The following is a 15,772-nucleotide window of genomic DNA, read 5'->3' as shown; positions in this document are numbered from 1 at the left end:
CAACCTGGCTTTCCAGCCACCCCTGTGCCTTCAACGGCCTCCCTCCAGCCACACTGCCAACCATCAAAGGTGCCAAGCTCCCTCCCTCCACGTGTTCCCTCTGCCCTGAAGCTTTCCCCAATCACTCTTTGACCCCTCTATTCATCCTTTATTTTTTATTTTTTAAATTTAAATTTAAAATTTTTTTAAAGATTTTATTTATTTATTTGACAGAGAGAGAGAGAGACAGCCAGCGAGAGAGGGAACACAAGCAGGGGGAGTGGGAGAGGAAGAAGCAGGCTCCCAGAGGAGCAGGGAGCCCGATGTGGGGCTCGATCCCAGGACCCTGGGATCACGCCCTGAGCTGCAGGCAGACGCTTAATGATTGAGCCACCCAGGCACCCTTATCCTTTATTTTTTAAAAAATATGTTATTTATTTTAGAGAGACAGAGAGCAGAGCAGGGGGAGGAGCAGAGGGGGAAGGAGAGGAAGAGGAAAAGAACCCCAAGCAGATTCTGCAATGAGCATGGAGCTCACTGCAGGCCTCGATCCCATGACCTGGATATCATGACCTGAACCAAAACCAAGAGTCAGTCGATCACTCTATCAACTGAACCACCCAGGCGCCCCTCGATATATCCTTTAGATCCCAATTTAAAATCACCCCCTTGCCTGCTCAGCCCCAATCACAAGTCCACCTGGCATATCCCTGCACTTTTCATTCTTGGCATGGATCACTGCTCGTGTTCATATATTAATCTGTGCGGCTCGTTGATTTCGGGTCTGTCTTCCTGCTAGATTAGAAGGTCCAAACGGTCAGGGACCACGTCCTAGTCTTCCCCGGCCCGGGACTGGCCACAGCAAAAACCGAAGCAGGAGCTCACGTACAATTACAAGCATGCCACTACCAGCAAACCCTCGCAGAGCCCTTGTGACGTGCAGGCACTGTTCTGAGTCCTTCATGTGTATGAACTCATTGGACTTGCAACAGCAGCCCCATTGCCCTCATTTCACGGATGGGGGAGCAGAACAGTAGGGGGTTCAGTCACTTGCTCAAGGTTATCCAGCTAACAAGCCTCAGAGGCGAGTAATGAACCCAGCCCCTCTGGCTCCAGAATTGGTGTGCTTGACCATCAGACCACACTGCCTCCTCTCCTAGGACCAGCACTCTCTCTCCCTCTCTCATCATCTATTATATATATATATATATATATATATATATATAGTAAACATATATATATATAGTAAACATATATATATATAGTAAACATCTAGCGATTTTCTCAACGATCCTCTAATTGTTAATACAGTTCTCCCCGCGAACAGGAAAGGCTCGTCGAGTTTCAAGTGTGTCTTCAGCTCATGCAAAATGGTTGACTGGCCAATCAAATCCAAATATGACACTGGTACTGTAAAGATCTGATAAAATGGGAGCAATTCATTCATCAGATTCTAATGCGTGAGTTTTCTCTACTTGTTAAATACGACCCTAGAAATCATGATTCTCTTGAGCTTAGTTTGAACAGACCCACGGCCAGGGAGGCGTCTGGAGTTAAGCTGAACAGACGACGTGCTGACTTGAGCAGAGGGACGGGAACATCTCTGGCTGGTTTGGAGCTCTAGAAAGAGGTACTTTTGAAGGCCACGTGGGATGGAAGGCGTTTTAACTCATCCTATAGGGACTGCCTTCTTGGGGACGGAGGGACTGCCCCCAGCTCTCTTGACTTGCTCCCTGGCTTTGGCATTGACCCATGAGTTCCGTGAAGGTCTATGGGATCGAGTTGGGGGGTGGGCGCCAAATGGCTTTGTGGCTGGAACATCTTGGGATTCTTATGTGTCACCCACGCCACATGCAGCCATTAGATTTTTAATTTTTTTTTTCAATCAGCTGTTTATCTCCTCATTCCTGCTGTGGTGGCTTTGCTCACCTTTCCCCTGTGCTCTCAGAGATTATAACAGACATGAACCTCTTCCATCCCCAGAAGGACTCACCTCCTTCTGGGATTTCATTAATTTGGGTATTTTTGTATCCCATATTTCTGATGGTTTTTTTTTTTTTTTGAGCAATGCTTATTTTAGCTTAACCAGCTTGTTCTCACTGTTAGGGTGGAAACAACGATCCTTTGCACCTTTACGGTGTTTTTTTGTTTTTAATTTCCCTTCTTATTTTTTCATATTTAGTTATTTAGTTCTTTTGGAAAGGGTGGGGGAGGGAGGGGCCGAGGGAGAGAGAGAGAATCCCAAGGGAGTGGAGCCTGATGCCGGGCTCGATCTCAAAACCCTGAGACCATGACCTGAACTGAAATCAAGAGTCTGATGCTCAACCGATGGAACCCCCCACCCCCCGGGCGCCTCCTGCATCCTTACAGTGTAACTGGAAGGTAAACATTGCGATAGCTGATTTTTGAATGACTACGTAGGATTCTGACCCACTCGTGGGAGTTTGTCATCACCAGGCTCTAGAGAGACCTTGGAACATGTTTCTTCCTGATGTCTCATAACCAACCCACTCACAAAACATCGTTGACTCTTCCATTCCTTCTTTGGTGCTCAGTATTCTGGGGTGTTTCAGGTCAGAGGAAAGAAAGCTGATAGATAGAACCCTCTTCTTTCTCTTAGTCCTCACCCCTTGATCCTCTCTCCATCACTAGAGAGCAGGTTGAACTTGAAGATGCAGGGACAGCCGTGGTGGACTCACATTCTGGTCAGAATGTCTTCTTTTGGCTCTGTTGGTCTATTTCCCACCAGAGTCTTTCTACTTTGGAAAAAAGAAACGTGGAAGCCGCTTTGGAACTGAGGAATGGGTAGAGGCTGGAGGGGTTTTGAGTTGCATGCTAGAGAGAGCCTACATGGCCTGAATAAAATGGGATTTAAAATATGGACGGTCGATATCATTCTGATGAGGTCTCAGGCAGACATGAGCAACACGTTCTTGGATCCTTGTGTCAAAGTGGCACAGAACTTGACCGAACCGTGTTCTAGCATTTTATAGAAGGTAGAACTTGGGAGCAATGAGATAGATCTTTGGCTGCGGAGATTTCAAAGCAGAGCATTGGAGGAGCGGCTTGATTCCTCCTGGCGTCTTACGGTAAAAATGCAAAAGGAGAAAGATGGGTGGAAGAAGGATTGCTAAGCAAACGGGAGCGGGAATTTGAAGACTGGGCGAATTCTCAGCCTTATCCACACTGCACAAAATGAGAAAGCTTGATCTGAAGAGAACAGTAAGGATGCGGCGGCACCACCGGGCTGATGAAGAGATCATGCGTGAGATTCATGAATTACCCAGGCGTCTCCGCGGGAGCCAGGAATATAGACGGGATGATACCAAACGGGACAGAGAGGATGGGACGGAGTGAAGGAGGGGCTGCGGCATTTCTCGGATCCTACGGGATCTGACCACACATCAGCTCAGCTGTGGAAGTACTGTTCTTCAGGGAGAGGGAAGAAGGATCCTGGAGGTGATTCAAAGGTCATCACAGCTGTCACTCCCACCATCTGTCCAGGGACAAGGCTGTTTCCCCCTTGGTTTCAAAGGCTGGGGCTGTGTCTCTGGTTTCTGCCAGAATGACCCCACCCAGTGCCTCAGGGGTGAGGCCGCCCTTGAAGAGAGCCAAGTGGATGGGGCTGCTCTCCCCACTCCCCCAGAGCCTTGGGGGTGACGCTGTCACTGCCCTGGGCCTACAAGGCAGAGCACTGAATGACAGAGGATTATTCTCGAGCCCTAAAATCTAACGGAATTTGCCTTGCTAGGTTTTGGATTTACTTGGAATCCATCACCCCTTTCTTCCTTCTGAATTCTCCTTTTTGGAAGGGGAACATCCGTTCTATGCTTGTCCCATCATTGTGTGGAAGGTGATAATTTGTTTAGTTTCATACCTTCACAGCTAGAGGGGACTTTGCCTTGGGGTGACCCATACCTGATTTCAATATTTATTATTTTTTTTTCAAGATTTATTTATTTATTTAAGAGAGAGAGAGTGCAAGCAGGGGGAGGGACAGAGGGAGAGAATTCCAAGCAGACTCCCCACTGAGAATGGAGCCTGAAGACGAGCTTGTTCCCACGACCCTGAGATCATGACCTCAGCCGAAACCAAGAGTCGGACACTTAACCGACTGAGCCACCCAGGCGCCCCTGAAGGATATTTAGATGAGACTTTGGACTTCTGATTTTACACCTGATGCTGGAATCAGTTAAGACTTTGGGGGTGTTGGGATGGAATGAATCTTCTGCATAGAAGAAGGACATGAATTTTGGGGGGCCAGGGAGTGGAATGCTATGGGCTGAATTGTGTCCCACCCCCAATTCATACGTTGGAGTCCTAATCCCCAATGTGACTGTGTTTGGAGTCTGGGCCTTAAGTGGTAATTAAGGGTAAATGAACTCATAAGAGTGGAGCCGGAACCCCGTAGGAGCGTGGCCTTGTAAGAAGAGCGAGGAGGGAGAAGGCCATCCACCGGCTAGGAGGAGAACTTTCACCGGAAACTGAATGGTCAGCCCCCTGATCTTGGACTTCCAGCCTCCAAAACTTCGAGAAAGTTGTTTAAGCCTCCCGTCTCTGTCACGGTAGCTCGAGCTGGGGGGAGGACAGCAGTTGGTCTGATGATGGCAGCTGTCCTGCCTTGTTCCGAACATTCCCCCGATGTTCCCAGAACCATTCCCAAGCTGGCAGCCTGTCTTGTCAATCGAAGTGTCAGCAGGTGTTACTCCAACCCACTCCCCGGACATCAGAAACCCCCTCCCCCTTGACGCCATCCTGGAGTGTCTTTGCAACAGATGACCCCATAGCTTTGCCTCTTTTTCATTTGTTTTATTAGCGTCAATATATACAAAGTGGAAAATGACTTCACTTCATTATTCTAGCTTAGAAAGTTTGTTTTGCTTTTTATTCTGTTTGGGGAGAAAATGAAAATGAAAACGTCCCAGGAGAAAGCCTACCTTTGAGGGTGCTGGACAACTCCTTAATACCTGACCTCGCATGACCATCTCCTCCCCCCGGTAACTTTCAAGGTCATAGGAAAGTCAAACCCTTTGGACTTACCCCCAAAGAAAGGTCATGTTTGCCTGAGTCTCACGCTCAGCCTAAATCTACCCATATATTTGCCAAGTCGCTTCTGCTTACACAGCCGTCCTAATTACGTCGCCGTTTTGCTTTCTGCTGGGCAGTTTGGCAGTTTGCAAAGCTATCAGCCTGAGGTACCGTAGGCTTTCCAGGGAGCTGGCTTCAAAAGATCGTCTTTAAAGCATGTCTATGGAACTAAGTAAGGATGGCCCTCAAGTTGCGGCCAACATACTTATGTTGGCTAAATAATTCTACTCCTCCCCACCCCCCACCCCCCAAAAAGCAAAAAGACGAGCTCCAGGCTAAAGATGATTGAGTGTGTGCATTTTTAAAGCACAGGGCGTTAGCTGACAGATACAGCTTATATGAATTAGCATGTAATACACACCATCACATGCGTTCTTTGAAGCTCGAAATCTCTGTAAACGTATTTCCCCACTGTTTTAAAAACAAAGAGTGGCTTGTAGGAAGGTTCCGTTGGTTCTTGAGTTGCTCAAGATTGTATCCTGTTCAAAAATATTTAATCCCAAGGGGTTTTGACATTGATCTTATAAAAACAGACACGTATGAGCTGAAATGAGATGCCCGGTACATTTTTGGCACTAATATTATGTTTTTACCTTTACATATTACAAATACACATTCAGATATTCTAAAAAGAAAAACAGACACCAACCTGTCTTTTCAATCACACTGTACATTGCCAAGCTCACACAATCCACCTTTAGGGGAAAATAAACTTTTAAAACATGGTCATAGGTGCTGTACTACTAAGACGAAACTAAGACATCGGTATCCTGAAAAAAAAAAAAAAGATCAACACCTTTTTCTATTCCTCCAACAGCCAGTAAGGATTCTTGGGCTGTGGTCTGGCCACTTTGAGGGAACAGGGTTAGAATAAAGATTTCATATTTTGTCAGTCTCGACAAAAGGCAAATGTTTAGTTTGCACGTAACCATAGTATGGTCTAAAATTAAATATCATTAATAGAGTTCTTCCTTCCAGATGACCCAGGGTTAGGGTTAGAATAAGCATCAAATAGAAACAAAAGCAGAGACGGGATTCTGCCTTAAAAAAAAAAAAAAGGTTACATTATTTGCATTGTTGGACCTTCTCCAAATATGACATTGCTTACTAATGGTCTGGAACGATTCTCTTCTGTTTTTTGTTTTGTTTTGGGGCTTTTATTTTTTTTTCGCATAAAACGGGGTAGGTTTTGGGTGGCTGGAAAGCAGCCTTTAATTATCTCTTGTCGTGCGCCATGAATGCGTGCCTTAAAGAGCATAGAAGCAGGATTCTTTTCTGGCAGAAGGAAAGTATTGGCCTTCGGCTCCCCCAGGTTTGAAGCCCAAGCTTCTGGGCAGGAGAAGGCGATGTGTGTGTCAAAGCCTACTGCCCTCCCCTGCCCCAGAGCTGCCTAGACGAGCTACCAAAATACGGACTCCCAGCCATCCTCCCGACAGCATGGCAGCCAGAAAGGTCTTTTCTTGTTGGAAAGCAGCCGATAGAAAACAATTCTAGCGAGCGTGGGAGGGCACCCAAATGGGCTCCCAAGCACCGAGCCTGCGCCTCTCTGAGCCACTGACCCTCACTAGGGAGGTGAGGGCCCCAGGGAGACAAATCTCCCTCGCACGTGCTATTCTTTCCTTGTACCCTCAACCCCTGCCTTTTCTTTACACCTGCGTTTAGAGAAGAATCTTCCTGATGGCCACACACTCACCAGTCCCACTGGGTTGGAGCAAAAGACCCCTGATAAAATCTGAGGATACACCTGTGATTCATGAGGTGTTATGACTTCTTTCTGGCCTGAAACCCCTCCTTCTGTCCTCCCGGGGTGATGACGAGGATTCCGCTGTGGCTTTAAACCCCCTGATCCTATTCCTCTGGTTCTCCACGGTCATGGCACACAGGCCAGTGTCCACGATCTGGGCAGAAGTTCGGAGAAGAGAAAAGCAGTTTCGTCTCGTAGGACCCTCCCTTCTGAAATACTGGATTGCAAGTATAGTCCGGCCCCTTTTGGAGAAACTGTGCACGCAAGCCTCCCTTATTTTGAGGGCTCAGACGTTTCAGTACTCCAGGAAAACACACCGAGCTCATCCCAGGATTTCAGGACCTGGCACCGCCCCCCACAACAGAAACCCTTGTAACTACGTGGGTGAATCTCCCCATGGGCATCTACAGTCACAGCTTGAGGGTGGCCCTGCTGAGCAAAGGGATCAGGTCTGGCACTTGTAGCATAAATTCCCTCCCCTTTCATTACTGGTGGAGGATCAGAGGAAAGAACGTTTCACTAACTCGATCCCCTCACTCGATGACCCCCCCCACCCACCCCACACTCCATCTGAATTCTCAAATCTCTCATCTGCTCTGCAACATTTTCTAATTCTGCCAGCATCCAGTGAGGCCAGGGTGGCAGACGAGAATGCTCACGGTCACACCTTTGCTGCCTTCGGAAGGATCATGGGAGGGAAGGGATGTGGCAAGACCTTCTAGAAGCTGAGAGCATTTGGAAGAGCGGACCCGGGATTTGTTTTGGAACAGACCTGTTCAAGCTAAAGTCTCACCCGAGTTAATCCATCAAGAGATACCCTTTCCAACATAATCTTGGGGCTTGGATTTGTCCTAAAAGCACCATGGGCATGGGTCCCAAATGCGTGCGATCTGACGCAGCCAGAGCATGGTCACTGCCGCTGGAGAAATCAGCTGCTTTTGTTTTGTTTTGTTTGTTTCCCTTTGCTGCCATGTTGGTCATTTTGCAGGTCGTCCGCCTGCCTTTGGAAAGGAGATTGTCACATGGATTTGGCCGCAGCTGCGACACCTCCAACCACACCTATTTCGATTTTAAATATAATAAATACAGCGAAGAAAACAGTGAGTCTTCAATAAAGAGTCTAAAGAAAAGACAGACAACGTTCTGGGGTTTCAATCAAATGCCATGTGGTCTCTGGATGAATTTCTCGAGGAGGTTGGTAGTTGAGTTCCGATCTGTGAGCTCCCTTCTCAAGCGTAGCTCTCCTTAAATGGAAACTTCATACTCCCTGGTTTCCTGCAGGGGAGAGAAGCACAGATCAGGTCAACTGTTGGGGGGTGGAGCCACGGGCAGAACGTGCCTTGAGAGCCTCCAGTCCCAGCCAAGGAGGTGAAGAATGTGGAGAGCAGAGCTGAGTCGCCCGGCCAACCACCTGCCGTTCCCGGATGTGTGAGTGAGCACGGCTGAGCCAGGAAGACCGCCCAGCTGCAATTAGCTGAAAACACCAGCCCACAGACTGATGAGCAAATTAACATCACTGGCTTTGAGCAACTGAGTTTGGGGATTCTTTGTTACTCAGCTTTGTCATAGTGCTGGGTAGCTGATACACTATACTAATAAGATCTAGTTTCTGAAGTGCTCTTTTTTTTTTTTTTTAAATCAGCTTGACCTTCTTTTCAGATTTGGAAACAAGGTATATAGAACGTCAAATAACATACGACCTCTTCTTAACAGTGCATATCAGAAATGACTACAATATGTGGGCGGCCACCACTTCGATTTCTCCAATATTCGTCAAGTGTGTGCAATATATTCCAGGGAGACGTCATTGTCACATGCTTTCACGGAGGTCTTCTGTTCCTGCTGGGTCAATACAGATAAGCAAGCATGTCTATGGTAGATGGGAGCGTGGTAGGAAAAATCCAAGGGGGGCCCCTGTTCCTCATGTCCTGGTGGTCACATTCTCGCATGATCCCCTTTCCGTAAGTGTGGGCAGGACCTGTGATCTCTTCTAACCCATAGAATACAGAGAAGGCACTAGGATGTCTTAGTCACGCATCATCGTGCCCTGACCAAATTTTTCATGGTCCCTAAAAATGATGATTTGTTATAATCGGATACCCATGGGCCAATTTGATTGTTTGAGGTTCAAGGGAGGCAGGATAATATAATGATTAACGGCATCAGTCGGAATTTGTAGCCTGGCTCCAGGACATGCTTTTGGCTGTGTGCAACCTTGGCCAAATCATTTTTTGGTCTCTCTGACCCTCAGTATCATCATCGATCAATCAGAGTAATGGCAGAGTGTACCACAGAGTTGCAGGGACTCGGGCAGCTTATGCATTTAAGGTGCCCGGCTTGGGGTACATATTCTTCTCCCTGTTATTACTGAGTTTTTTCTCCTTTGCAAGATTATAAGCTCATTCATGGCTGGACCATGTCTGTTTGATTCACGACTGTGTCCCTCATACCCAACACAAAGTCTGCCACCCAAAAGAGAAGAGAGACCAACTCACCCCCGTCTCATAAATGGGGTTGTCGAACTCGGTTTCCACGGTGATCTGGCTGTAGGGGTGGGAGTACATCAGGGGCAGGCGGAGGTTGGAGTAATAGCGACATCTGGAGAAGGGGCAGCACAGGGGAGAAGGGTTACTTACAACACCAAAGGGGAACAGCTGGTTGGGGCCCCTTGCCAGGCACGGGCAGCTCCACAAATGCCAAGACGTGTGGGAATGGCCCCTTGTAGTGAGAACCCAAGAAGGTGAATGCCGAAGTCATAATTGCTCTCAACTTCTTTTTTTTTTTTTTAAAGATTTTATTTATTTATTTGACAGAGAGAGAGACAGCCAGCGAGAGAGGGAACACAAGCAGGGGGAGTGGGAGAGGAAGAAGCAGGCTCCCAGCGGAGGAGCCTGATGTGGGGCTCGATCCCAGAACGCTGGGATCACGCCCTGAGCCGAAGGCAGATGCTTAACGACTGCGGCACCCAGGCGCCCCTGCTCTCAACTTCTAAGTGAGACTTAGACAACTTCTGAGACTGACAACTAAAGCCTCAGTACCTCCCCTTCCTGGGCATGGGGGGAGCTCAGCTGGGTTTCACCTGTAAGGTGATTCGAGCCCCTCTTTCACGCAGAGTGACAATAGCAATAATGAGCATTTACTGAGCACCTACTGTAAACCGTGTTGCTTCAGAGCCACCGTCTCTGACTACCTATTTAAAAAGTGGTTCCTCTGTCACCACACCCTATCTCTTTCCTTCATTGTGCTCATCACAGTGTGTTCTAGTTTGTGTATTTCTCCTCTCCCCCTTCAACACTGCGGGCTCCACAAAAACAGAAAAAAATAATATTCGGCAGACGCCTGCCCCAGGGCCTTGGCACATATGTGTATGTGCTTGGAATCCTCCTCTTCCAGATATTTGCATAGATGACTCGTTATTGCTTTCAAGTCCTTACTCAAATGTCATTTCTTAGTGGGGACTCCTTTTATAAAAGCGCAATCACCACCTCTACCCCAGCTCCCTTTTGCTCCCTTTCCAGCTTTCTTTTCTCCCTGAGTTTATTACCTCCTACTGTATGCAGTAGACCCTTGAACCACACAGGTCTGAACTGCACGGGTCCACTTATATGTGCATTTTTTGGATAAATATAGTACTGTCCTGCAAGTGTATTTTCTCTTCCTTATGATTTTCTTTTTTTTTTTAAGATTTTATTTATTTATTAGAGAGAGAGAGCACAAGTGGGGGTGAGGGGCAGAGGGAGAAGGAGAGGGAGAAGCAGGCTCCCCACTGAACCGAAGGCAGATGCTTAACTGACTGAGCCACCCAGGAACCCCCCCCCTTGTGATTTTCTTAATAACATTTTCTTTTCTGTAGCTGACTTCATTGTAAGAATATGGCATTAGGGGCACCTGGGTGGCTCAGTCAGTTGAGTGTTCGACTCTTGATTTTGGCTCAGGTCATGATCTCAGGGTCAGGAGATCGAGCCCCACATCAGGCTCTGCACTGGGCGTGGGACCTGCTAGGGTTTCTTTTTCTTCCTTTCCCTCTGCCCTGCTCCCAACCCCCATGCTCACACTCTCTTTCTCAAAAAAAAAAAAAAAACAGTATATATTACATGTAACATACAAAACACATGTTAATCGACTGTTTATGGTATCAGTAAAGCTTCGGGTCAACAGAAGGCTATTGGTAGTTAAAGCTTCAGGGAGTCAAAAGTTACATATGCAGATTTTTGACGCACTGGGTGTCCGCGCCCTAACCCTCCCCGCATTCTTCAAGGGTCAACTGTATTTACTTTTCTTATCTACTTTACTTGCTGTCTATCTTCCTCCCATTAGAACCTGGGCCCCACACATCAAAGATCTCCTTCTGTTTTGTCCATAGTGATGTTCCTAGAACTTGCCCCGCCCCCCCCAAAACTGCCCGGCACACAGTAGGTGCTCAATAGTTGCGATTTTGAATGAATTTGTGAATATCCCAGCCGTGGCCGAATATTTTCCTTCCTGATTGCAGGCAAGTGAGTTCTATGATCCCCAACGTGCAGGACAATGTCTGGTATGTAATAGATTGTCGACACGTGTGGGTGGAGTAAGTGAACAACTCGATGAGTGAATGATGGGATCGATGTGAGTGTCCCTGGCAATGCGCAACGTCCCTCGGCTGCTTGAGCTCAGGGGTAGCGCCTGCTTATTTGTTGCTGCATACTCAGCCCTCCTGCCTCGGACGGGGTGGGAGGCGCTCAGTCGGAGTATTTCTCCCAGAGCTGAGTTGAATCAGGTCATCTCCAAACACACGAATGCCACCAGCCCCAAGCTACAGATGGAGACCCTGTCCTCCAGGTCGCTGGTCACGGAGTGGATGGCAGTCCCCCACGCCCTACGCCCAAGTCCCCTACCTGGTGATGTAAATGTAGGCTCCTCCCAGCAGCAAGGAAATGATGAGAACTGGGATGAAGATAGCCAGTGCCATATTTCCCCCTTCCAGCGATGTCTCTGCTGCCGCTTCTGCTACTGGACACACAAGCCGGTGAAGCTCTCGGGTCTCACACCCTCAACCCGCATGGGTACCTGGCTCCCAGATGGGCACCTGCCTTCCCAGTTCTGCACTCATTCAAAGAGCTGGCATCGCAGAGCCTTAACCGTGGGACCACCATCCCCAGAGAGGAGAAGAGGCAGGGACTAGAGATAATGGGACTGGTTCTTTGCAACGGAGCCCAGACCCATCCTTGGGTGGGGTGGTCATGGGGCTACCGAGAATGACACTCTTTTAACCGCTGGTCATATCATGCCCATTTTGGGGGGGTAGGTGGCTGCAGTTGAAATCTGGTTAAAATCCAATTCAAGGAGAGACTTGGCGAAAGTCTCATATGTGCTAACTGGAAAGGCAGATTTTCCTCACATTTCACGGGAAAGGGGGAACTCATTGCACCCAGACGGACAGGTGCTGCCAGAGCTACTCTATCCGCCCTCCAGGAGAGGGCGCTGGGCAGCTGGGTCTGTTCTCAGTACCGCACCCCCGCCCCCATGACACCCCAACCTTGAAGACCCAGTTTTGATTTCCAGAGGCCACGGTTGCGCCCTCTGGGCCTCACCTGGACCCCCACCCCCACCCCGCTACCTGGTACTCAGGTTTTCTCTGTCATTTCTCTACGGCCAGGGCCCACAGAGCTCGGCTGTACGCCAATCTATAATCCATTAACCGCCACTCTACAGAGTCTGAAAATCGATGCTAACACCCATGACAAATGCATGAGCAGAAAACATTTCGCTGGCACTCGTAATCTCTGAGCAACCCAGGCCTTTGAGACGTTCTCATGGTTCACTGGGGGCCGAAAGGCTGCAAAGGGATGGCTCAAATAGACACTAACGCCACAAAATGCCCTCTTTTCCCTGCAGAATGGCTCCTACACGCTCCTCCTCTGCACTTAGACTTGAGCCCCGGGTCTGCCTGTTGGGATTAAAACGTCATCTGTTGCAAGGGAGAGCAACTAACGACTCGTAATTCACATAGCCCCACATTCTGAGTGGATGATTTATTGTCAGAAAGCGAAGTGTCTCCAAAAATAATAATAAAAACTGCTTAATTGGTTATAACTTTTTAAAAATAAAATGGAACTATATATATAATCTATCTATCTATCTATCTATCTATCATCTATCTATCTATCTATCTATCTATCTATCTATCTATATCTTATGACACCACAGCCCCGGCGAGTGGCCTGGTACCAAAGTGAATGGAGGTTATACAGAATGTAGAATGTTTTATGTATGGGAGAGGTTGCAAGGGAAGGGAACCACGAAATAAAAACCAAAACAAAATCCTGGCTAGCGTTTACCGTCCATTCCCTATTAATAGATCTCACTTGGTAATTCCTAATAGGAGGAGAATAGGAAACAAAGAGGATACAGGGACAGGTAATTTGGGGAAGAGAAAGACCGAGGGGAAAATGGACCACAGAGCACCCCCAGGCAGAGAGGGGTGTGCCCAGTATGGAAGGCGAGGCATCACTGCATTTACTTCCCCCAAATAGCACCACGTGGGTGAAAAGTCCTACAGTTGGGTTGTGACTTTCTCAAGCATGTGGAACCTCAGATTTTCTTACCTCAAGAACAGAACTGGTGACAAATCCCTTTCAGGTCCCAGTTAGGACCCTAGGTTGCAAATTCAATGGTTTGTTTCTTTTACAATGTTTTATTTTGAAATCATCTTCAGCGGTGTGAAGACGGAATTTCTGCTTATTTTTGTAAGCACCTGGAGAAGGACGTGCAAGGACCTGCCCTTGTTTTCTGCTATTAGCTTGATTTATTGGGGTTTTTTTTTTCATTACGGAACTCACCTTCTAATGCGTGTTCAAAGCTGTCCTGATTAACTGAAAGGGAAATTGGAAGCGTTGGTTAATGTCGAGTGAATTCAATCTGCGTGAAATGAAGCCAAAAAATTAGGAGCAAAAGCCCGTGCCACGCTTTGCTGAAGTTAGTGCTCGGCTTTGATTTATCTTGGGCTCCTGGAATTAGTGGAAATGCCTGGACACATTCCCTTTCTGGTTTCCTGAGAGATCATGACATAGATATGAAAGAAACAAGGACACCAGTAGTCCCTGTGATTAATTACTGAATATTCACCGTATGTCAGATACTGTGCCAAGAGCTTTCTGTATGTATTTGCTCATTTACTCCCAAGACAATCTAACTAGGGGGATCCTATCATTGGATCATCAACCCCATTTTACACATGAACAAATAGAAGAGGTTCAGAGAAGTGAAGCAACTTCTCTGACCTCACACAGCTTCTGAGGGATGAAGGCAGTCTTTAAACCCAGACTGCTCGACCTTCTCCAGCCTCTGCTCTTAATTACATAGTTCCGCTCGTTTTCATTGTTCTCCATGTAGGACCAAGGCTGAGGAACAGCTCGAGATAAAGCCCCGCATCCAAAATCCAGCCAGAGCTGAAACTGTTTTCCTGCTTTGAAATACGTGTTTATATGAACCTTTCTGGTTTCACTTCTATTCCATGTTTATTTCACTATTATTTGTATTCCCTGTAAAACAATTTCCATTCACTGCCACAAACTAGAACTCTCTGCAATTCATTCATTTCCCCGTATTCCCCGTAAAACTTCTCCGGAAGTTTAAGGTGATGGGGACTGGCATTCCCAGGTTTTGGCACCAAAGACCACCATGGTAGCTGAGCACAAAAGTAGACCCACATGGATGGGTTTCCAAGACGCAAAACCCCAGAGGGAAGGGCTTAGATAAACAGACTGCATTATAAGGGGATGGCAGGGGACGGCCACCAAAGGCCCAGCTGTATTCACGTCCTCATATGAAACTTCCTAATTTGTGCCTCGGTCAAAGTCACTCTTTGACATTGGTCTTCACCGTGTGATGCCAACAGAACCAGTTGACCAGCTAGCTTACTAACTAACTGCAGGTTATCTCTGGAGCTAGGGCTTCAGGAAAATGGAAAGATCAAGACAGGTACTTTCCACCCAGGACATAAGCTGGACTTGGGTTGCGTGTCTGGGAGTGCATGAACGCCTCCTGCATCTCAGAGCTGGAAGGAGACCTTGAACTTTTGTCCCTGGGAATGTGGTCAGCGGCTCCCTGGGGCACACGTTAACAGGCAGCCTCCTGGGCCACGCCTTTTCCTTTTATTTCACACAGAGAAGCCAAGGTCAGGGAGGGAGGGTGGCTCACCCAAGGTCATGGCCGTGGTCCACAGCCCAGCCAGGCTGAAGCCCCAGTCAGGCGGCCTTAGGCTGGGGCTCAGTCACTTTGCTAACTCCAGAACAGAGCCATGCACCCCACTTTTTTTTGGAAGAGGAGGTGATTTGTCCTATCCTTACAGAGTCGTGGGGTCTCAGGAGTGGAAGTGGAGGGGAGAGAAAGATGTAAGCATCCTCCGAGATCCTTTCCTGCCAGAAACTCGGTCGTGCCTGGGGAAGGAAGTGAGGGGCAGGGGGCCCCTCACCTGCTGGGGCTTCAGGGGCTCACCTATCTTTAAACATTGAAGTTTCAGGGATGCAAAACTGAGCACCTTCTATCTTTTCTTGGGTTTTTGAGCATGTATTTTCGGATGGCAGTGCCACCTTCCCATCAGATTGGCAACATCAAAAAAAACTGATAACATCTAGTGCTGGCATGCATGGGGGGAAAAGGACATTATCATATTATTAGAGGGGGAGCATGGATCACTACAGTGGCAGAAAAAAATCTGGCAAAATCCGCAAAATGTCAGCATCCACAGATCTTTGCCCATGCCATCCACCCCCCTGGGAGGAATCCGTCCGATCTGATGAGAAACGTCAGCACCCAAAGATTTATGGGCAAGGCGATTCCTGGGCAAAAGGAGACGAAACAAACAAGAAACCGGAAAAGAACTGATAGACATGCGCACTGAGGAAGGAGCAGCGGCATTAGGACACGTCACGGCGTGCAATGCCCCGCGGCAATTAAAAAGATAAGGCAGAGCTCCGTTTT

At 47.8% G+C, this 15,772-nt stretch overlaps 1 protein-coding gene across 1 annotated transcript in view; it reads right to left on the bottom strand.

Moving 5' to 3' along the window:
- Nucleotides 1-7,403: 7,403 nt before the first annotated feature.
- The window catches only part of SEZ6L (seizure related 6 homolog like), a 66,702-nt gene continuing 58,333 nt past the window's right edge, over nt 7,404-15,772 (bottom strand). Inside the window, exons 14-17 of the mRNA XM_026484683.4 lie at nt 13,630-13,662; nt 11,686-11,800; nt 9,307-9,409; nt 7,404-8,086 (exon numbers count right to left, since the gene is read on the bottom strand). Coding sequence (XP_026340468.2) covers nt 8,057-8,086; nt 9,307-9,409; nt 11,686-11,800; nt 13,630-13,662 — 281 coding nt within the window. The 3' untranslated portion in view covers nt 7,404-8,056. The remainder of the gene's footprint in view (nt 8,087-9,306; nt 9,410-11,685; nt 11,801-13,629; nt 13,663-15,772) is intronic.

This window comes from Ursus arctos, unplaced genomic scaffold, assembly GCF_023065955.2.
Source record: "Ursus arctos isolate Adak ecotype North America unplaced genomic scaffold, UrsArc2.0 scaffold_34, whole genome shotgun sequence".
Classification (NCBI taxonomy): Eukaryota; Metazoa; Chordata; class Mammalia; order Carnivora; family Ursidae; genus Ursus; species Ursus arctos.
Note: the sequence above shows the minus strand (reverse complement) of the source record. Positions and strands in the feature narration are given on the sequence as shown.